The sequence below is a fragment of the Sander vitreus genome, chromosome 1 (genome assembly GCF_031162955.1).
Source record: "Sander vitreus isolate 19-12246 chromosome 1, sanVit1, whole genome shotgun sequence".
NCBI lineage: Eukaryota > Metazoa > Chordata > Actinopteri > Perciformes > Percidae > Sander > Sander vitreus.
Window position 1 is genome coordinate 3,690,449 of NC_135855.1, and position 23,580 is coordinate 3,714,028.

The 23,580-nt window shown below is 40.6% G+C and overlaps 1 protein-coding gene across 1 annotated transcript in view; it reads left to right on the forward strand.

Moving 5' to 3' along the window:
* Positions 1 to 23,580, forward strand: part of LOC144521905 (neural-cadherin) — a 340,271-nt gene that overhangs the window by 191,247 nt on the left and 125,444 nt on the right. Inside the window, exons 19-25 of the mRNA XM_078256568.1 lie at positions 121 to 789; positions 2,464 to 2,655; positions 3,619 to 4,062; positions 4,946 to 5,276; positions 7,165 to 7,258; positions 15,045 to 15,229; positions 22,977 to 23,206. Of these exons, the coding sequence (XP_078112694.1) occupies positions 121 to 789; positions 2,464 to 2,655; positions 3,619 to 4,062; positions 4,946 to 5,276; positions 7,165 to 7,258; positions 15,045 to 15,229; positions 22,977 to 23,206 (2,145 nt within the window). The remainder of the gene's footprint in view (positions 1 to 120; positions 790 to 2,463; positions 2,656 to 3,618; positions 4,063 to 4,945; positions 5,277 to 7,164; positions 7,259 to 15,044; positions 15,230 to 22,976; positions 23,207 to 23,580) is intronic.

The window sequence follows — 23,580 nt, forward strand, 5'->3', positions numbered from 1 at the left end:
TGAAGTGCTTCCAGTCAAGTTATCACTCCAAATCAGCAGCATTTCAATATTTAAATAGTGTAAGAAACGTGATTGCACTCTCATTAGCCTCTGTCTCTTGCTGTGCCTCTGATGTTGTAGGTAACAGCATCTGACCCAGATAAGGATGCCGACCAAGAGGCCCTGCGGTACTCTCTCCACGGCCAGGGTGCAGAGAGTGAATTCATAATTGATGAGGTCACAGGCAAGATCTACGCCCAGCGGACCTTGGACCGCGAGGAGCGTGCCGTGTGGCGCTTCGTCGTCTTGGCTACGGACGAAGGCGGCGAGGGTCTGACGGGCTTCACCGACGTCATCATCAACGTGTGGGACATCAACGACAACGCGCCTGTCTTCACCTGCGCCCCCAGCTGCCACGGAGACGTGGCGGAGAACTCGGCAGCAGGGACGTCTGTGATGGAGATGACAGCCACCGACCTGGACGACTCCGCCGTGGGGCAGAACGCTGTGCTCTCCTACAGGATCCTGGGTAGCTTGGACGCCAGTCATGTCGAGATGGGAGGAGTGCCTACCTTCTCTGAGATGTTTACAATCAACCCCACCACCGGCACCATCACTGTAGCCATGGGCGGCCTGGACAGAGAGCAGGTTGAGTCCTACCTCCTGGTTGTGGAGGCCAGAGACGGGGGAGGGATGACAGGAACTGGAACCGCTACCATTCAAATCAAGGATGTGAACGACCATGCTCCAAGATTCATGGATCACTTCTGCCTGGCTAGGATCTCTGAGAATGCAGAGCCCAATGCAGAGGTAGGGTCACAAGGGGGCTTCCCTGTTGATCAGGCACCATTTTACTAGCTTATTACACAGAAACTATCTGCAGATATAAATACTGCATATGGTGGTAGATGATGATATCCTTCAGCATCCAATATCTCCCAAAAAGACAACACACAACAGAGGAATACCAAAAAACATTGAATGAAGTAAAAGTCAAACCCAGTAAAGGTTGCTCAGTGGAAGGTTTCAGTTAGGTTAGCTTGCTGTACCTCTGATTGTGTATCTGATTTCTTAGATACAGTATATCTTGCAAGATTTTAACAATGAACAATGGCAACAGCTGACATATGAAATCAATAATGGAATGAGGGCACCCATTTAAGCCAAAGATTTTCCAAAATCAAGTTGAACTATGTAAAAAAAAATATTTCAATTCAATTTCTGCCCTTTCCCCATAGGAGAGCCCAGCCCGGGACATGCAGAGCTACAACATTAGAATATGTTTCTTGTCCGGTACAAGACACATTGCAGTTCACAGATCAAATAACAAACAAAGAAAAGAAAAGAAAGTCACACCTTTGGTTTGTCTGCCACATACAATTATAATGTTAATGTAAACACATTCAATTATGATTCAATTTTAGTGCAACTCTAATAATACTAAACAAACTAAAGGCAACTTGGATCATCATAATTGCAGGTTTTTTAGTATCAAATCTGAATGCATATTGAACTCTGGTTAATAAAGACTTTCTTCAAACTGAAAAACATGCCTGACCAAGCATCTGTGTAAAACCAGATGTGAAATATAGCTGGATACAGCGCTGCCTCTCAACCTTGTTTTCAACTTATTCCAATTTAAACCACCATCATAAATGAGAAGTTTGTAAAACAGTTGACCGGACCCCTGGAACTGTAAAGAAGTGGGCTACACAACGAAGCGATGGGTTGATGTGATCGAGCGAGCAAATTTGGAGTCATGTGACAAGGCCATCTTTGAGTCAAGTATCTAGTTTTAATAATACCTCCATGGTCAAACTGCTCAGCTCCCTTCAGCCCAGCAGAACATGTTTGCTTTCTGACAGAATTCAACAGTTACTTAGACATTTTACTAGGGGAATTTAGCGAAGAGTATAACTAAAAAATGTACAGTAGTATTAAATCTAATATGGCAAGGATCAGTTCTACAAAAATGATCGACAATGTCATCACTGTGCGCTCTAAAAACTCTTTCCCCTCTGATTACTCACTCACTCCACAACCTTGTTAACAAACCACAATTTATGAGCAGTGGAGTAGGCCAAACAGCAGCGAGTATTGGACTTTTCATACATTAGGTAGCCAGTCAATATTCCAGTGGGATACACATGTTGCTCTATGTCTGCTGGTTGTGTAACTAGGCCATTATTTATTAATATGTTAGCCATAACAACTTGATTAGTTGGCAGTATCTTAGGACTGTTTATTTGCTCTTTAATGGTCAGAGTATTTATGGGTTTTTGTTGAATCTGAAGCAGAATAGTGTCATAATACAAGCTGATAGCAACTAGAAACCACAGTGTCTGCACTGTTTCGAACTATGCTACTCTGCTATTGTCATAAATACACCGTGTCACCTTAGAGGTTTCAATTAAGCCAATAATCCCAATGAGATAGAGCATATACGGTATACTTTATTCACACAATGTTATTGCTTGTCCTAAGGTCCTGGAGCTGGCTGCAGAGGACAGAGACACTGGAGAAAATGCCCAGCTGACCTTTAGTGTTGTGGCTGGAGACCAAGAGCAGAAGTTCTACATGGTGAGTCACAAGCAGGAGCAGCGCGGCACCCTGAGGCTTAAGAAACGCCTGGACTATGAACGACACAGTGAGCAGAGGTTCAACCTCACACTGAAGGTATGTGGAAGCAGTTTCAAAAGCATCATTCAACCACACAGTCTTGTTCTATTGAAGATTACTTTGACTCAGCTTCTGAAGCTCTCTAATTCATGGAGTTTAATTTCACTTTTGTGGAAGGAACCTTTAGTGAAGGATGGGGGGTATAGAGAAATAGAGTGTGAGTCAAGACTGACAGAAGCCATATGATGAACAGTGCTGTGGTACCTGATGTTTAAAATGTTGAAAATATAAAATGGATATTAGTAGGAATCTGAAGTCTGGGTACATTCACATACATACTGTCCTGGAAAGTGTTGAAAATTGTTGAAACTGACGTGGAGAAAACAAAATGTTTCGTGAGCATTGATCTCAAAGTTATTTGTTTTTCTTTACTGCTCATAAGTCCATCACATCAACCTGGCAGCGCCTCCATCGAAAACTAAGACACAGAATTTCTAGGTGAAGATAGCCATTAAGTCAGTCACAGAAAGTGTCATATGTCAGCTACAAACAAGAACTCTAAAGCTCCACAAGGCAACTTTTCACACTGGTGGCAGTGAGATGTAGCCGTTGGGAAATAAGCTGCAATTCTTTAGGGTGGTGTAAACATCAGCTGCAGCACACTCCTGCACACAAATGTATGGATGGCGTGATGTTGCTTTATAGCCAAGGGTATAAAACAATACAAAATATGTCACAACATAAGGGTGATCACTTTGGTTTAGGTAAGTTGTGTTTGACTCTTATATTCTTATTTTTAACACGTCGTTTGTGGAAAATTCCAACTGCTGACTATCCACAACATCGTTCATCTTTTTGGACAAAAATTACAATCAATGACAGTCACAATTACTGTAGCAGGGCCTTGGAAACATTGCAGATAATAGGCCTGATACTAGTTTGCTGATAAAATGGATGTCTTTACATTTAAATCTTGCCTATACTGCACTTGTATGACATGTGAGACCATTCCTGTTTTAGGTTGAAGACCTGGACTTCTCCAGCCTTCTGCACTGTGTGGTGGAGGTGGAGGACTATAACGACCATGCTCCTGTATTCATTCCACACCTCCTGTCTCTTGCCCCACTGCCGGAGGACATCAGCGTGGGAACCAGTGTGGCACGTTTGGTGGCCAGTGACTCTGATTCAGGCCAGAACCGCGCCATCACCTATAGCTTATCAGAGGACTCTGATCCTGAAGGGCTGTTCACCATCGACCAGTCCGGTGTGCTCTCTGTGGCCCAGCCCCTGGACCGGGAGAGGATATCGCAACATTACTTGGTTGTGTTAGCGACCGATCATGGGGTTCCACCTCTAACAGGCAGCGCCACTGTCCAGCTGCCGCTGTTGGATGTAAATGATAACGGGCCAGAGTTTGAGGTGGCATACGCCCCAGTAGTCTTTGAGAATGTGGCCGGACCACAGGTAGGTTTGACTGGGTTTGATTTCAAGTTAGCATGCAACATTCTGATATAATGTAGAGATCTTCACGGGTCCAGGCATTTGTGCCCACCCCCAAAAAGACACAGAAATGTTACTACCGGGATCCAACCACACCGTCTGTTATTTGAAAGCTGGGAACTGGAACTGTGCAAAACCGGGAAATGTCAGACCCAAACCCAGCCGGACCAGAGACACAGACCCGATTGGCACCAATTTCACAGCAATTTGTTTTTAACAATTTATTTTACAAGTTGTTAAAACTAAACTTTGTGTCTTACCTAATGTAATGTTAGTAGCCTTCTCCCCTGTGCTTGGCCATCGTCCTTGCCAAGAAAGTTGTCAAAATCCATGCAGGTTTTCTGTTATTCCTCTCTTGCTGATTAATACAGCATGGATATCTGCGCCCAAGTAGCAATGCTTCGGCTGTAGACTACTTCCACCCAATATAGTCCAAAGTCAATATCTTCCTAGAAAATTGTCTAGCCTTAATCTGCATTGCTATTTGTACCCGTTGTGAATACGCAGACCACAAGAAGTAATTAGGTTTTGTTTTTGTTGTAGTTGGTTCACTTTTACTCACAACATGCTAACCGGCAACATAGGATTCCATTCACTACGCTAAACTAAGCTAGCTGCGGCGCTACCGTACTAAGACAATGCATGCACTGAGACAAAAATGCGTTTGCCCACCTTTATAAATTTAGAGGAGACTGTGAATATAAATATAGAGGAGACGGTGAATATTTCAACAAACGGCGTATTCCTTTAAGGAAGAAGCAAACGAGAAATAGTGTTCGTTGGGGTAATGGATAAAACAAAAAAACTAAGCAACCCACAACCACTCATGCTCTCCCTTCCTGTTTAGGTAGTAAGGTTGAACCTTACGTCGACCCTTCTCCGAGCTGTGGACCGGGACTCTCCAGAGAATGGCCCGCCCTTTCACTTCAATGTCCCCTCCGACTACCGCCACAGCAATGATTTCTACCTCCAGGACAACCTAAATGGCACGGCGACGCTAACAGCTCTGAGGATGTTTGACCGCGAGCGCCAGAAAGAGTTCCTCATTCCTATTATTATGAGCGACAGCGGCCATCCAGCCCAAACGGTGACCAGCACCCTGACGGTGACCATTGGGGACCAAAATGATCACGCACATATGGCGGGGGAGAAGAAGATTTTCATCAACAGTCACAGAGGTGAGAGGGTCATCTGCATCTTCAGGATGTAGTGTTCAAAACCACAGAACAAGACAAGACAAAACTTAGGTTCATGTATCTAACTTGTCTTCATCTACTTTTTCAAGCACATTTTGAACTTTGATGTCAAAGTATAGTTTTCTGTCTCTGTAGGTGAAACTGATACTGCCAGCCAATTAATTACTAATCGCTGTGGTGTAATTAACGCACACAGGCACACACCATTTTTATTGGTGCTTCTATCCACCCACTCCCATAGTGCTATTCTAAGGGTCACACAGGCAAGCCATTGCTTGATTTGACATGTATAAGTATAAGCCGTATTCTTGTTGAACCTATTGCATGTCCGGTATAAGGATATCAAACAAAACACAGACAAGAGATATTGTAGATTTTCTCTCACGAAAAGTTTGCATAAGTTCGTCAGGATTTGATTCACACACTTTTTGTTGACGAATTTGAGTCAGGTATTAGGAGTATTACATTTTGCAAACTACAAGATAAACAAGTATTCACAGCCTTTCTCACCAAATAATAAAAGGCCTTGATACTGTTTGTCACAATACATAGCTTTTGTTCATATTCTTACAGCTAAATGAACTGGAAAATGCATTCAGTTTTTTTTTTTTCCATTGGAAACCTCTCACTTTTCCTTAGTTTCTAGCAAAGTAATGTCAGGGCTATGCTTTTACATTTTCAAGGGTAACCTTTGAATAATTCCCACATGGTTCAGAGAATGAGGAGAGAAAGCACCAACCTTTCCTTTATTTCCAATACAAGTGCTGGTCATATAATTAGAATATCATGAAAAAGTTGATTTATTTCAGTAATTCCATTCAAAAAGTGAATTCATTCATTCCACACAGACTGATATATTTCAAGTGTTTATTTCTTTTACTTTTGATGATTAGAACTGACAACTAATGAAAACCCCAAATTCAGTATCTCAGAAAATTTGAATATTACTTAAGACCAATACAAAAAAAGGATTTTTAGAAATGTTGGCCAACTGAAAAGTATGAACATGAACTATGAGCATGTATGGCACTCAATACTTAGTTGGGGCTCCATTTGCCTGAATTACTGCAGCAATGCAGAGTGGCATGGAGTCGATCAGTCTGTGGCACTGCCAGGTGTTATGAGAGCCCAGGTTGCTCTGATAGTGGCCTTCAGCTCTTCTGCATTGTTGGTCTGACGCATCGCATCTTCCTCTTCACAATACCCCATAGATTTTCTATAGGGTTAAGGTCAGGCGAGTTTGCTGGCCAATTAAGAACAGGGATACCAAGGTCCTTAAACCAGGTACTGGTAGCTTTGGCACTGTGTGCAGGTGCCAAGTCCTGTTGGAAAATCAAATCTGCATCTCCATAAAGTTGGTCAGCAGCAGGAAGCATGAAGTAAAAGAAATAAACACTTGAAATATATCAGTCTGTGTGGAATGAATGTATTATACAAGTTTCACGTTTTTAATGGAATTACTGAAATAAATCAACTTTTTCATGATATTCTAATTATATGACCAGCACCTGTATATTTTCTTCATTTTTGATGCTGTTTGTCTGTGTATGGAATATCAATCAATCAATTGTATTTGTCACATGAAATTGTACAAGGTATACTACTTGTGCATTTACTGTATGTACTGGCATGGTTTACAAGGCTCATGGTTGTAATGATATATAATGGTATTAAAGGCATAACACAGTCTTAAATACAGAGATATTGTACACATGCTGAAAAGCAACACCTATTCTTGACCCTGAAAGCTTTTCCTGAATAAATGGAAGGCCAGTGCAGAGTAATATATTTGCTCTAAAAACATATATGCACAGAGTTAATGGTCATTTCAAATGGTAAGCTGATGAACTGGTGTGTGTTCTGTTATCAGGCCGTATGCCAACTACTGTGCTTGGAAAGGTCTACTCTCCGGACCCTGATGACTGGGACAACAAGACATACGCCTTTGAAGGACATGTGCCAAGGTAAAAATGTGACTCTGCATCAACCATTCATTAATCATAACTCTATATATAGAGTCATAAGTCTCTCTCTCTCTCTCTCTCTCTCTCTCTCTATATATATATATATATATATATATATATATATGTATATATATGTATGTAGAGTACTGTGCAAAAGTCTTAGGCAGGTGTGAAAAAATGCTGTAAACTAAGAATGCTTTCAAAAATATAAATGATTGTTTATTTGATCAATTTACAAAATGCAAAGTGAGCGAACAAAAGAAAAATCTAAATCATATATATGATATATATATATATATATATATATATATGTATGTATGTATGTATGTATGTACGTATGTATGTACATATGTATATATATATCATATATATGATTTAGATTTTTCTTTTCTTTTTCATATATATATATTAGGGCTGTCAATCGATTAAAACATTTAATCTAATTAATTACATACTCTGTGATTACACTAATACCTTGCTGTTGAATGACAAAAACAACCACCAGATGGCAAAAGGACATTTAACAATAACTTCGAATGCACCATGAGGCTGTAGTTTACCAGTTTCATTGAACGCACCGTCTTTGTTGTTTTTCCGACAATGGCAGTTGCAGATTGTTACATGTGTTGGAATCCTCTACAGTAAAACACAGTCAAACTTTACACCGTTTAGCGTTAGCTGTCAGCATTTTAACCGTTTTTAATCCAGCTACTAGCTAGCGGTAGGCTAACGTTAGCTGCTGTTGAGTGTAGGTTAACTAGCGCCACGTGCAGCGGTGTTTGTGTTGCCTGTAACGTCTGTTTCAGAGCATCAGAGAGAAGTGCAGACATATCAGTGGCACCAGATTTCAGTAGCCAGGGTTGGCAGGAAGAAGATTTTTACAAGTAAATGTTCCAATTAATGATCCAGGCAGAACAAGCTCATCTTCCTCCTTCATTTTACAGTCAAATGGTGGCTAGAACGGCTCCGGGTCAAACATCAATATGGAATGGATTAATCTGCGTTATTTTTTGTAACGCGTTATTTTTTCTCAGATTAATTCATCGAAATTAACACATTATTTTGACAGCCCTTATATATATATATATACATACATACATACATATATATATATATATATATATATCAGTGTTAATTTTGAATAACCATTTAGTTTTAGTCTTATTTTAGTCATCTGAAAACTTTTAGTCTTAGTCTAGTTTTAGTCGACTAAATATCATAAGAGTTTTAGTCTTAGTCTAGTCTTAAGTCTTTTAGTCTTAGTCTAGTTTTAGTAGACCAAATATTAGCAGATTTCAGTCGACTAAATCTACAGTGGACGTAGTTGACTAAATGTTTCTCCAGAATTTTTGGTCATTGGAAGTATCCATCAGTCTGTTATGGAATGGTATTAAGGTTTGAATATGCAATACAGACACAGATTTAACAGTTCATCCTAGACCTAACTCTGACATTTCTGTTGTTCATGAGACATGTCATTGCCCTCGGACCGGGTGCACTGCAAAACGTTAGCGTGTTGCTAACGAGCGAAGTCAACTGAAATCAGCCAAAGCTGTGTAAGTAAGACTGTGCAACTAAACACAACTAAGTATAATGTAAACAACCTGTTGTGAAAACGTCCTCGAAACTGTACTGTACTCGCTCTGATTGGCTCTGATTGGATTTCTTCCCAACTTGTCCCACAAAAAAGAGTGGTTCTGATTGGATCTCTTCTCTATTCGTCCCTCCCTAACATTTTCGTCTCATTTTTATTTGTTGACTAAAGTGTCTGTTATATTTCGTCACAGTCTTTGTCATTATATCTGACTTTTTATTTAGTTTTTATTTAGTTTTCGTCCGTGAAAATGGTTCGTTGACGAATATTTTTCGTCATAGTCTTCATCAACGAAATTAACACTGATATATATATATATATATATATATATATATATATATATATATTAGGGCTGTCAGCATGGGCCCGAGATTAAGGGCCGAGCATAACGCATTAATTTTTTTTAATTAAAAGTTAAATTAATGAAAAGTTGAAATCCATATGCATATTGTGTAAAGCCGAATGAAAATATCACCGAAGCATGTCAAGCTTGAGCTACCACCTACGAGCTAATTAACGTGACTCAAGTTCATGCTACCCAGTAGCTACCCACTCAGGCAAAGCACTATTTTGGCGAGTGCTACTTGCCAACCTGTGGATGAAACCAAATCCCAAAAAATGACTACAGCTCTTACATAACGGGTGGCAACTAACTGCAGACCTGTCAGCATCGTAGAGGACTCGGGTCTTAAAGACGTACTACGGTTGGCATGTTCTGACCTGCCTCGTTGCCGTCGAGGGGGACAGTAGTTTTCACGCATACACAGCCTGTACGACACGGAGAAAGCAGCCCAACTGGAACTGCTGCAATGTGCAAACGCTGTCTCATTAACCGGTGATCACTGGACTTCAGTGAGTAATCAACATTATTTAGAAGTTACTGCACACTATATTGACTCTGGTAAGGATAGGGATTTTTTTTTGTTTTTTAGTTAGGTACTTGGAGGAATTGTGCAATAATGACAGATTCACACATTTTTCTTTTGTTTACAGTAAATAAATAATAAATACAAATCTTAAAGTAAAATTCATTAAGTAACTTTCTTTGCATTCATTTGATTCCCAGTCAAGATACACTGGTAATAATTGCTTTCCATTGTTAATACTTAAAAACTGTTATTTGTTATTGTTACTTTGTTATTAATTAATTACATTAATATATGCCATGAGAAGCATTTCAAAATACTAAGGCTCTATCCATACCACAGTGGCCCCAGTTTGAGTCCGACCCGCAGCCCTTTGCTGCATGTCGACCCCCCTCTCTCTCCCCTTTCCTGTCTGTAAGCTATCTAATCAAATAAAGTGAATAAAAGCCCAAAAATAATTTTAAAAGAATATATGTCAAATTACCTGAGTCAATGAATAGACATTATTAGGGCTGGACCTGAATATTTGACTCCATTTCAGCTCAGTGCGAGCCTGTTTATACAGTAGCTGTGATTTACGATCACCTTTCTTTCCTCTACTTTGGTCTCTCCTGACCCACACACAACTTGGCAGCCCGCTAACTTGCTCTGGCTACCAAGATTAGCTGCTCCGTTTCAACAACGGTGTTGTTAAAACATGTACATGCAGTCTGAAATTCATTCTGTTGGTATTACGCTTTGAGCATATAATGTAAACACTGAAACACTGCAGCATTATCGCGCCCATCTCAGCCGAGAACGGAGAAATATCAAGTTATAACCGAGCAGTCTGATGTTTGTTGAGGTTTGCGCTGTGTGGTTATACTGTATACTTATATGTGTGTTATAATGCCGCCTGGTGTCGTTTTATGGCGATTTAATGAAGGTAAACAGAGTGTACGGCTGTACGTAATGCCACTGCGCTCTGGTGCAGCACTGGCTGCGGAGTCCTTCCCGAGTCGTGCTGCTTCATTCGCTGGGCCAAGCAAAGTTTACAAAGCTACTGTGTGTGGACGGTTGTATGTTCAGTGACTTACGAGTGTCTCTAATGTATCACATACATTCTGTTATGTAAGAGCTTGAATATACAGTATTTCAGCCGAACCAACAACTGCAAGGTGTACTTATTTTATTGAGATAGAAGTTGTTTTTGCTCATTTGCTACACAGATTCACCCAGTACAGTAGGTGGTTATGAGAACAGAAAGCACAGTGATAAAAGTCAATAAGTCACCCTTATGTTTAATGTGTTTGCGCTCACGAAGTGTGCGCAAACACATTATGCTTAAGACATTAAGCACATTGTGCTTAAGATTGTCTGGAAGCCACTGTCTCATGTTTTTGCTGGCCTGGAATCGTTGTTGCTTGCTGATAGATGATGGAGCTGTACTATTTGGGATGATCTGTACTGATAGGGATCACTGTGTTACACACTGCTTTCACACCCTGAGCCATGTTGCACTCCTAGCTTATCTTGCAGCACACTGCGTCTACATCAGATGTTTTGTTGCTATGATTGATTTAGACATTTAATAATGCAAAGCAACTACACCCCTGAGTGAAATATCTCTCAGGAAGAGGGAGGCCAGATGTTTTTTGCACTATGATCAATTCTGTAGACTCATGTACTAAAGAACGCCCTCAAACTTTGCAGAATTCAAACTGCTGTGTTTTGCTGCTATTTGCTCCCCTTTTTTGCTGGCGTCCAATAACTTTTTTACATTTGTCACAAACCATCACAGCTTATACTTTATTTTTTATTTTTATAGGCCTAATTTGTTGTTGGCAGTGTGGTCAGCAATGAACTACGAAGCTGTGCCCCTGATGTATTGATTAAGCTACAACTTCCTCATTAAATCAGCCTAATGATTCTGTAATGTCTAATTCAATTATTTTCCATCTTTTACTGCCCTTTTCCTCCATTACCCCACTATCCTGTCCAATCTTCCTCCTCAGGTTAATTCCTAATTTTTCATCTTTCCTTGTTTTTAATTTTGCTAATTGGTCCTGCTTTAGCATGTGGAGGCCCTGGCCTGTTTCTGAAAATGCTTATTTTTTTTACTGCCCAACCAGTAGAACATGTCCTGTTCTGTAGACATTGTCCTTATTTATTCATTCAGGTTGTACCAGTCCAATATGACCGTCAGTTGAAATAAACCTTGTGTTGTAAGAAAACTTGTTTAATTTGTTATGAATCTATTTTGATACATTTTCCTGTAGCTTTTGTAATTTTACATATGTTTAAAGATATAAAAATGAATATCAATATCACAATATTCATAATCAATATCACAATATCACATTTTGTCAATATCATGCAACCCTACCAAATACCTTATACATTACTGTACATCACCCTACAACAACTTAGTCTTCATCTTCCAAACTGAGCTAAACTCAATAGTTTTCTCTTTTCTCTTTCAAAGTCAAAGTCCAGTCTGTATAGAGGACTCTGTGTACTATGAGGCATTCACATTTCATGAGAGCTCTCATCTCTTGGTGTTTCAGACCTAAGTTGAGTTCAGAACACATTGTTTCAACACTGCTGTACTGGCTTTTCACAAAACATAGCTGATCATAGTTCATTCTGGTCTGCTTTTTTTATTTCAGTGACTGAAATCAAACATTGTATACACTCTTGAGCTAGTCAACGTTTGGTTTTTTTGGATCAATGGGCTGCATTGTAGTTGTATCGACTGTGTTGTTTAGCTAAACAAACTGCACAGAAAGGAAATTAGCATGTTGATGTAGCACATCAATGAATCTTGTAGAATAGTTTAGCTGCATGTGTCCTGCTTTGACTTGAATAGAAATGGCCAATAATGGAAGTAGTTGACATAAATGGTAATAAAATCAGGCGTCAGCTAATTGGAAAGTACCAAGTGGGAAAGTATTGGTAGTTTCAGCAGAGATGTAAAATTGTCTTCCAGTGAAACCTGAAATTAAGTGCTAGACCTAAAATGTAATCTACACTCCACAGCATATGCTGTAAAATGACTTAATGTGGCCCTTGTCTCTACAAGTGGTTTATTATTCGATTTGCCAAGGTTCTGCCTTGAATTTCCTCTTTAATTAAACCTGAATGAGCTTATTTACTGTACAAGGCGAGCAAGGAGACAAGGACCAAGTGAAATTGCTTCCTCACATGTCTTTGTGCCTATTAGTCATTTTCCCCGTGCCGTCCTCTCCCTAATGCATCGTCTTTGCTTACTTTCTATTTTTGTCCCAGAAGGGCAATTAGTTAACAGCAACAAAAAAAACAAAAAAGAACAGAGTAAACACTAAAACACAGAATAAAACACTGAACTGATGGGGATGAAAGAGTATTTGAATTGGTCTGTCTTTATCTTGGACAGTTGGAACAGGTCCTGCAGGAAATCGGACTGGGGAAGGGTGATGAGCCTTTTATATCACGTCAAATTGTTTTTTGATGCAATCATGTTAGATACATGATTATGTATAAAATACTGCACATCATACATTCTGTCCTGAAGAAAAACCTGAATGCTAGTCCACAATTAACATTTTGCCTTACCTTGCAACCTGTTTGCCAAGACTTTCTGTTGTATGCCAACATGATTAAAAGGCATTTTTATGTAAATGTTAGCACTGCTTCTGATTTGTGTTCACAAAGTGGGTGGTGGCCAGCAGGTAGCAAGTTTGGAAGCAGAAAATTATGACGCTGTTTGTAGCAATTATGTTTGCCCGAGAAGAACATTAATGTTGAAAAATTCTGACAAATCACAGGTTACCTTCAATCACAATGTTCCAAGCTGATCCAGTACTGTACAACTGTGAGTGGACTGAGCATTCCTCTCTGTTTTATGTTCAATGACATTTTTTCAAAAACTCTGTCTTTCTACAATTGAAATAGTTTTCGCAAATTAACTTTTATGTTTGGTTATGTTTGGGTTTAATAAAAAGGTTAATTACAGGTCTGTAACGTGGCGTGAACGCCAATCTCCTACATGAAATCCAACTCCCTACATGACAATCCACCACCGTGACTTTTCACCTCACTACTTTAAAGTGCCCATATTATGCTTTTTGGCTTTTTCCCTTTACTTTATTGTGTTATATATCTTTTTGTCCACGTTATAGGTTTACAAATTGAAAAAGCCCAAAGTCCACCTCAAAGGGACTTACCATCTCCAACAGAAAACACTGTTCACAAACTGCTCCAAACAGCTCTATTGTAGTCCAGCCTTTACTTCAGAGACAAACGTGGTCACTTTGTAACAGACGTTATAATGCCTAGCCTAGCTGCTAGCATGGCACGCCCTCATACTCTGCTTCTGACTGGCTAGTAGTCCTTACCTAGCTACTGTCAGGGCACGCCCTCATACTCTGCTTCTGACTGGCTAGCAGTGCTTACCTAGCTACTGAGTGACTCCCAACAAAGATGGAACAGCAGTGAGATGTCTCACTCTAGCTAAAACAGAGAGCTCAACACACAGGGTGAAAAGAGGAGCTGCAGCAATGTGCTGTACAACAAAAATATAGTGTTTTTTTAAAAAAAATTAAACCACATTAACCTATTCTGGTACAACCTCTCAATACAATTATGAACCTGACAATGAGCATAATATGAACACTTTAAGGGCACACCACTACTTCCTCTGTTGGCACTGTTGGATGTAAATCTTGAGTTGCAGAAACGTCCGATATCGACACAATTATTAGTGATACTGCACTGGTATTTAATGATGATTGTATTGTAATCCTAGTTCTATGAACATTGGCAAGCAGGGCAATGGGATTTACCTCTCACCCCAGCAGGTGCACATACTAGAAATGTGCTCAATACACACAGCCAAGGATGAGCCCAACAATTTGAGCCCTATAAAAATGGTCCATGTCCATTATCGTATTTCAAGAAGGCTGCATGTCCTGCTGTGACACCAACAGTGGACACCCACGGCAGAGTTTATGGGTAATATGAGTAACTACCTGTGAGGAACAAGCCTTAATTGTATTGTATAATGTTGTTGTTGTTATAATGTTGTAGCCCAGTTGACTCTGGCCCTATAGACAATAAGCATGCAGCCATGCTGAGCATTTATTTCCATTTAGCCAGTTACATGCCGACCTTTGATGGGCAAATAACTGAAATTACTGGTCAGACTCACAGAGACATCTGTGATCTCCTAATGACTAATCATTACCACGCCAGCGGTCAGTCCTACAAGTCTGACCCACTCAGGCTCCCAGACCTTAGAAAACAACTGCACTGATCGAGGCATTACAGTTTTGCCATCTGAAATGGTGTGTTTGTTTCTTTCCTTCAGTTACTTCATCCTGAACAAGCGAACAGGCTTCCTGATCATCAAGGAGAACGCCCCACCCGACATCTATCACTTCCAGGTCCGTGTGTCCGATGGAGTTTGGCCAGATGCCGTCTCTATTGTCACCGTGCACGTGAGGGAGCTGCGAGACGAGGCCATCTACAACTCAGGGTCTCTCCGCCTGGCAGGTGAGATAGACTCTACACACACACACACACACACACACACACACACACTCCACATGTCCTCCTTGACTTTTGACTCCTTCCCAGTTGATACTGTGTACAGTTTTGGTCCGGTGGTCACAGACAGCTGATGATGTTCATTCAGCCCCTTAATTTTTTAAATAAATAAAAAATAAAAAAGTCTGTGTTTCGTGCAGCACATTTGCACGGGATAAGCAAAAGCCCTGTTTGCATGGGATTATTATTATCTGGTCATTTGTAATAATTATGGAGGTTGTTTGTGATGTTAATCCTGTGCCAATCGGCCATGTCTGTAAAAAAAATATCCCGCAAATGACCTACCATATTTCACTGAACAACAAAGTCCTGTGGTAATATTAGTCCTGTGTGAAACGGCATGTCTGCGATTCTAAATCATACAAGGTCCCCAGATGATACTAATCCCATACGAGATGCGGATTTGCATGGGACTAATATTATTACACGTGTTTAGCGAAGTATGGTAGATAAAGTGGTGTTTTTTTTACTTGACAAAGTACAGAGATGGCAGATTTGCATGGGATTAACATCCAAAATGACTACACATTACTAAAGGTCCCTAGGTAACAATAGTGTGTGCAAATAGGGCTTTTGTTGTTCTTGAGGTAGCTGAGTTGTTAAAACTTGAAATGAGAAAACTCTGCTGAGGAAGACCTTGAGATGTGGTTGAATGCTCCAGAAAAAGCTAGTCAGTGAACCTTGAGTTAAGCTATTTGGCCAAATAACGGTTTGACCAAAAAATGTCTGTATGTTTGGTTTATTGACAGTATTGTAATACATTTATAAGATACAGCACATCAGGTTGTCAGGGACAGACCGATACCGTCTTGTTTTCATCACTGTCTCTGGTTTTAACACATTGCACCAATTCTTCATCAGTGTTCTGTAAAAAATCAATAAGTACTTCCTGTCTTGAGTGGATTCAGTAAAGCGCAGATGTATATGCAGAATGCTGTAAATGGCAATTAAGTTATAGTCCCGAACATTACACAGGAGTGTAATTACTTACACTCTTGAGACTGACCTTTCTCCTCATAAAGGCAGGCACTGTAAATCCTGATACTCCCAGGTCCACAAAGATACTGTCCTTGACTTATAATTTCCAGTTTCATTGCCGCTGTTTTGTATCACTTAAATTGTGACATTCATGCCAAAGTGCTTGGCCCCTTTATGCTATTACAGCAACAGGTAGGACCTATAGCAATACCAATTTGTGATTTGCTGATAAAAGTTGATGCTTGTCTTTGTACTGCTGACAAGGCAGTGTCGGAGAATTTGCTCATTATTTGCGTACTTGTCTCCAGTCATGGAAAATTAATGAGAGCTGATTACTGTTTGCTCTAGTTGTTTGCAGTGTTTCGCAGGACTGTCACACTCTCAGTTAAATATGTTTCCTTAGCACAAGATTACACCCATTATAAATCCCTCACCCCTGACTCGGGGGGGATCTCGGTTGTCGTAGGTGCACACACAGAAAAGCCCGTTTTCATTACTTATGCTGGGAAAATAATTAGTAGAGAGGTTTTTTGCTCTGCCAGCACATTCTCCTCACATGCTGAGCAACATCCATCATTACCTGATGTACAGCACATCGTCTGTCTGCTGCTCAGAATTAAATTCGCTTTAGAGAAATGGGACATGGCTGAAGGGTTTTTATGATTTCAGTGATATTGAAATAGAAGCAGAGGGGGGAGGCCAGAGGGTGCACTCCAAAGACGGGGGGGGTGGAGTGGGAGAGAGAGGGAAAGGAAAGGATGGAAGGGAGAGTCGAGCCTCATATAAGTAGATAAAAGGATTTGCCCATCATTCTGAAAACGGGGCTGATGTAAATTAATGTGCGTCAAACCCAGGGACGGTACGGTGGCGCCCACATTTCAATGTCCCTGTGATGTACGGGGATTGAATCCATTTGCAAAATGTAGGCTTGCAAATGTGTGTTAAAGATGAATAATGGAAATCAAAATGAAAGTAACAGCTCGCAATTTTGTTATTTTCTTTTTGTGAATGAAACTATTTTTCGTCCATTTATTTGGGAGTAATCAGGTGAGGTTTGTTAGCAACTTATTCCTAATGGGTGGTTACTTCATAGATGGGTTTTAAATAGCAACACTGTCATTGAAGGGCTGTTTGCTGCACAGTGTGTTGATTTAATATGCCCTGGTTGTAACAGGAGGGACCTAAATTGAGAGCTACAGTGGAGAGCCCATGTGTCAGCCACTGCTGTAAATACGGTGTCAAAATCACTTTTAACCTGCAGTTTAGTGTCGAACAGACTCACTAAAAATGTAGCTTTGAGGTTTCAAAGCAAAATGCAATATCAAGGATTAATGACTTTCATCATGAGGTAGGCAAGCTACCAAAACAGTGGTGTGTGTGTGTGTGTGTGTGTGTGTGCGCGTGCGTGCGTGCGTGTGCGTGATATGTAACAGAAGCCATTTCTAGGATTTTATTTTTCTATGTGGAGTAAACCGTCTCATTGATTCTCAGTCGCGGGGATTATGAAAATATTCTACTTATAGCATTACTTACACCGTCCTTGACATTCTAAATCCCATTTCAAGAACAAATATGAAATGCAATGAGGACACACAAAGAAAGCACTAGTTAAGTCTGCCTTGCTAAGATTAATTCTCACTCTCCCTCCCTCTTCCTTTCTCACCCTCTCTCACTCTCTCTCTCTCTCTCTCTCTCCCTCAATATTGATGGAAAGGTAAAGAATGTGGCAAACAAGTCACTCATGCACTCCATACAGCAGGCTGACGTGGTGTGTGTGTCACATGATGAAGGGAGAAGGACTGCGTTTATACATAAACGGTTCCTGCCAAGAGAGTGTCCTTTAACACGAGGTGTCTTTTCACATGGCTCTTCCCTGTGAGCTGCATGCATTGTGGGATCCAGCCCAGTCTCACGGCAGTTTGTGAAATGGTTACGTTATTGAATCTATTGATTCTTGAACAGGACACGATTATGACATTTTTTTCCGTGTGGTGATTACGAATTTTAATTTAATGTATTTAAATGGGAAGCATGTTTCGTAATCACAGCACGACAACGGTAGGGAGTAGTATGAGCAGAAAATCTGCGTAGGGAGGTTGGTCGGGGTGGTGGATGGGTCAAACAATACAGGACTTTTACCCCGGAGACCGGGGATCACGTCCTGCGTGTTACAGTTCCTTTCAGCGTTATTCTCCTCCTAACCTCAACCGTCCCGTTGATGTCGGCGTGTCCTGCGTGTGATGGTACCTTTCCCCGTTCTTCTTTTCCTAACCTCAACCGTCCCGTTGTTGCGGCGTTTCATGTCACCGTTGTTGCGTGCCACAGAGTCCGTGGATCGTGTCCCTGCCCCCGGGGATCGCATCCCCATATGGCAGTCCGTCTCTTTGTCACCGGCGTGTGGCGTTGAATTTCCCCGTTGTGGTGTTTAATTTCCCCGTTGTTGCGTCCCCCAGAGCAGCCCAGTGTCAGGGCAGTCCGTGAAATGGTAACATTCAAAAATTGTGACCTGTACACAAAATAAACGAGAAAATTGTGACCTGTACACAAATCAATAAATCAAAATATTGTGACTATTTACGAACTAGCGTGAGAAAATATTTGAGTTTGCTAATGCAGGGGTTATTTGTGAGATACACTTCCTTCACCTCCCTTGCTGATCTGACACTTTAGTTATCATTACTCATATCACCCCTGTTACTGTTTTTTTTAAATGCCAGTTTATGAGCCTGGTAGAGTGCGGATCGGGCCGCATTTTTCTGTCCGAGCCCGGCCCGCGTCCAACAGAGCAGTAACCGAACCAGGCCATTAAGATATTTATGTCCGAGCCCGACCCGAGCCCGACACTCGTTTTTTTCTAATACTAATGGCACATATGTTTGTTTGTGTGGAAAGCTTTTATTAAGCAACTGTATGAAGGCATTCGGAAATGTCAACAGATGAGGCATCAGCGCACACGGGGCAACAAGCGCACGTTAACACAGGCGCATACCTACATAATAAGCTGTTTTAAATGTAAAATGTTCAATGCCTTATCGAGCCCGACCCGAACCCGAACATCATTTCTAAATATCTGCCACAACAACAAAAGGTTCGGGTATCCATCCTCTATAGAGTCTGGTGTGTTCCATTAAAAGAGCAGCTAAAATGTAATGAAAGTAGGTAAAAGTCAAGAAATGCCACAAAACCACATTGTTTTTCTGTTCCCTTTTCTGTGGATGCGGAAAGATGTCAAGATCTTGTATTGCACACCAACATGCCTACAAATGTGTCCCATCAATTTTCTGAATTGAATAATGGCTGCATCAAGTGGTGATTTTCATTGCTAATCAGTACGACTCAGCTTGTCATCAGGCTTGAAGAACATGCATTTATAACAGAAAGCCTGTGTTACAAATTGTACAAATTGTACAAATGTTACAAAAATGTCTTTGTTTAAGTTCCCCAGTTATGATAGTTATTATAATTATTGAAGTTACTGAATCGCTGGCCTTCCCTTTAACTTTAGATTTTAAAAAGAATGATTCCATAAGATGTCAGCAGAAAACACCCATTTTTTTCCCAGAGCAAAAGGTGACATCCTTGAATTGCTTGCTTTGTGTGACCAGTCCAACAGTCCAGACCTCAAAGAATTTCAATTTACTCTGCTGTCAAACTGACAGCAGTCTTTATGGTCAATTAAAACTCCCTGGATCGTTCGGTGTGTTGGCTTGAGAGAGATTAACCCAAAGTCAACCGTCTCGTCTGACTCTGGGCAAACAAGTGTGTTTCCCTACTGTCCCCCTGTGCGGTCCTGAAAAGAAAACAGCCACGGCATCGCGGGTGAAATATTTGTCGGTTAAAAAAATCACATGAGAAACCAAAACAATCTTGAATTATTGTGTTTGTTTTCTCTAAAACAATCTACATTGAATACAGTTAGGGAGGAGAGATGTTTGCGTTAGCTGAGTGCCATCTGCGTAGTGCTGCACACAATTATGCAAATTACCGATGTATTCTTACTGGCCTCATTAACTACCCGTGTGTCTTTATGATTATGTGATACAAAGTTGAGAAAAGCTGGCAAAAGGAACTTCTCACACATCTGACACATCTCACAATGGCAAAGATGATTAAAGCCCTACTTTTTTTGCATTGCTACTTTGTTTTATCTTTAAATATTTTTATTTTAAAATAAATAATTGCTATCATAGTTTTTTTCTCTACCTTAACTACTTAACTATAAATAATCAACCAATCACTCTTCCTTAAGTAGCAGTTTGCTTATAGTAAATTCAGACACAGTATTGTAACATCTGCTTATCTTTTGTGCAAGCATATGTTGCTCCTTTCTAAAAAAGTTTCAAGTTAGTTTTCAAGACTTCAAAGTCCTCAGAACCTCAATTTACAATTGATTGACATGGTCTAAAGAACTTTAAAAGAAAATGCCACTGTTTTTCCGTAAAGACTTTAGTCAGGAAGAATCACAACAAACTGCACAAAGACTGTGATAGTGTTTGTCCTTTCCCACCTTTTGTCTCAGTCGTTCTGACTCTAACAGTATACAACTACATATTTATCCCTTTTTTGCACCTATTTGTGTGAAACCACAAGCCTACAGGCAGGAGTGTGTCTGTGTACCACCGCCTCGACTCCACTGAAGCCTGTGGGAAGGAGAAAGCTGCAGTGAAAAGTGAGGTTGGATCAAAGCCAGGTGCAAAGGCTGCCACTCTGTGTTAGGAGTTACTACCCTCTCCCTCCAGCCCCTATCCCCCCTGACTGTCTCTCTGTCTGCATGTGTGCTTGTTTCTCCCGCTGGACTGACTGATTGGAGCTGACATTAGCCTGGATCCCTCACGCTGTATCTGCTGAGCCCATTCTGAGCCCCCTGTCTTGTCTGTTAATGCCTAGGCTCTGTCTCGCTCTACACACTCACAAAACTAATCACCCTGCCCAACCATTTTTATATCTGTGTGTGTGTGTGTGTGTGTGTGAGAACCAGTTTGAGTCTCATAATGTTCATTATGAAGACATTTTTTATGACGTAGGGCAGTTTCCGGTAGTCCGCGGAATCAGTTCTCAAGTTTGAGGAAAGGCTCACATTTGGTCTTAAAACAACAGTCACTGACTGTAGCCATGTTTCCGTCCACACACTTTTATGCAAATTAAGTAATATTGGATGAAAAATGCCTTATGGACACAGTAAAATTCAATTGAATGTCATAAATATTGACAGAAAGTTTGTACGTTCGATCTCATTGAATTTTCTCTTAATAGGTAAACGGCTTATGCGATAAACGCTGAAGACATCATTTGCCGAATATATAATGAATTAAGACAAGGTTTTAGGTCATTTTATGGTTGCAACTCACCATAAAATCAAAGAAGATGAAGTTTTAGGTTATTTCCTCCACGCATTTCCGCTTTCTTTGCAGACATGGCGACAGATACAGTATAAGTGGATGAACAGCTACATAATCATAACATCATAGCGATGTTTTGATAGCGTTGTTGTTGTTGTTGTTTTATTATAGCTTTAGATATTGCTATCAGCTGGCACTATTACAACTCGTGCAATATTAATCATTTGTAGGTAGTCACCGAATATTATCATACAGAACGTTTCAACTGTACTGTACTGTTAGCAATGCCTGACGACATGCATTGAGCTCAGGCTCGTATACGGGAGGGGTAGAGTACACTCAGCGGGGAAAGGAGGCTTTTCATTGGTTGTTTCCAAGTGGACCGCGTGGATGTATTCACAGGATTACAGCAGCCACAGATGACGGATCTTTTTCGCTCCTTTTTCAGAGCCCATAAGTTATTTATTGCTGTTGGGGCGTAAAGACTATTTTTCAAACAATATTTAACAAATATTAAATATGTATATTGGAAACAGTTACCAACCCTGCATTTAAGAAAGGACCTCATTTGCATTAAGGGAATTCTCCACGGACCTAAAACTGGATCTCGAGGCCAACACTTACCTGTACTTGTAAGACCCAGCATGGCTGAATTTGAGACCCAAAATTCTACCCAGACAATGGATAGAATGGCTTTGCCATTGTCATTTCCTTTTCTTCTTGTTGGTGTCTCTACTGCTGGTTGATTCTTGTCTGAGTCCAGATTGTCACTTTCATCAAACAAGTCTGAGAGATTATCGTGGCGGCCATGTCATCAGACCTGTTCTTAATCTTGACAACGGCCAATGGTCAATAGAGCGATCTTAAAAGTTGATCTTGTTTGTGTACCAGATCTTATGAACATAACTGTCAAATTTGGTCCTTAAACATACAACTGAGGCATGCTTAACCACAGCTGCTGGACTGTTTTGGGGGAAAATAACCAGAGCAAAATGTATTTCTTCTTCAGGAGCCTGTTGTAGAGTTTATTAGATTAGAAATGAAACCACAAATTATTAACCCTCACAGTCGTTAGGTTGTTGAAATCCATTTTCCAATCACTACCTTCACCTGCACACACACACACAAAAGCAGACATACTGTGCAGACAAAATCACCAACCAAACAAAAGATTTTGTCGGATAAAGTGAGCCATATTCAATCATTTATCATTAAATCTCCAGTCTTGAGTTTTGTGGAGTATTTTTTTAGTTTAACACTTGGGCGCAGTTTAAAAAAAAAATAATTGGATTTATCCTTGAGCACGGGTGGAAATAATGAGGCCACTTCTATACATTCTACAACTCCAATCGTGTGTGTGTGTGTGTGTTTCTCAGACATCACAGCAAAGGAGTTCATTGAACTGAGAGGGAAGCAGCGGAGCCGCTACGAGCTGCTGGTGGACTTCCTGTCTGAGATGCTCTCCGTTCCATCTGATGACGTCAACATCTTTAGCCTCATGGATGTGAAGGAGCGAATGCTGGATGTCCGCTTTGCTGTGCACGGTGGACCCGCCTTCCTCCAGCCTGAGAAAATCCATGGCTATCTGGCTGCCCACAAACAAAAGGTAGGTCATTATCTGTGTTCTTTAGCCTTTTATCCATATCGATACTTAAAGTGGACACAATGCATGTCTTACAATCTGGTTGTTTTGTTGGCTGATCAGTCCGACTTCATTGATTGACATGATGATCTACATAACATAATCCAACCAAATGCACACCACTGGAAACGTCAAGCCACAGAGAAATCCCACATGGGACTCTTGTTGGTTGCAGGCAGCAGTTTTGCCTCTGGCAATGTTTTGGCTGAAGCCTGAGGTAAAAATCCAACAAATCAAATATGTCAGTCAAAATGTGCTACATTGTCTCTGTTTGCTGGATGCAGGACTGAAAGTCTACAAACAGCATAGTACACAAACCTAACTACATCACTATTAAA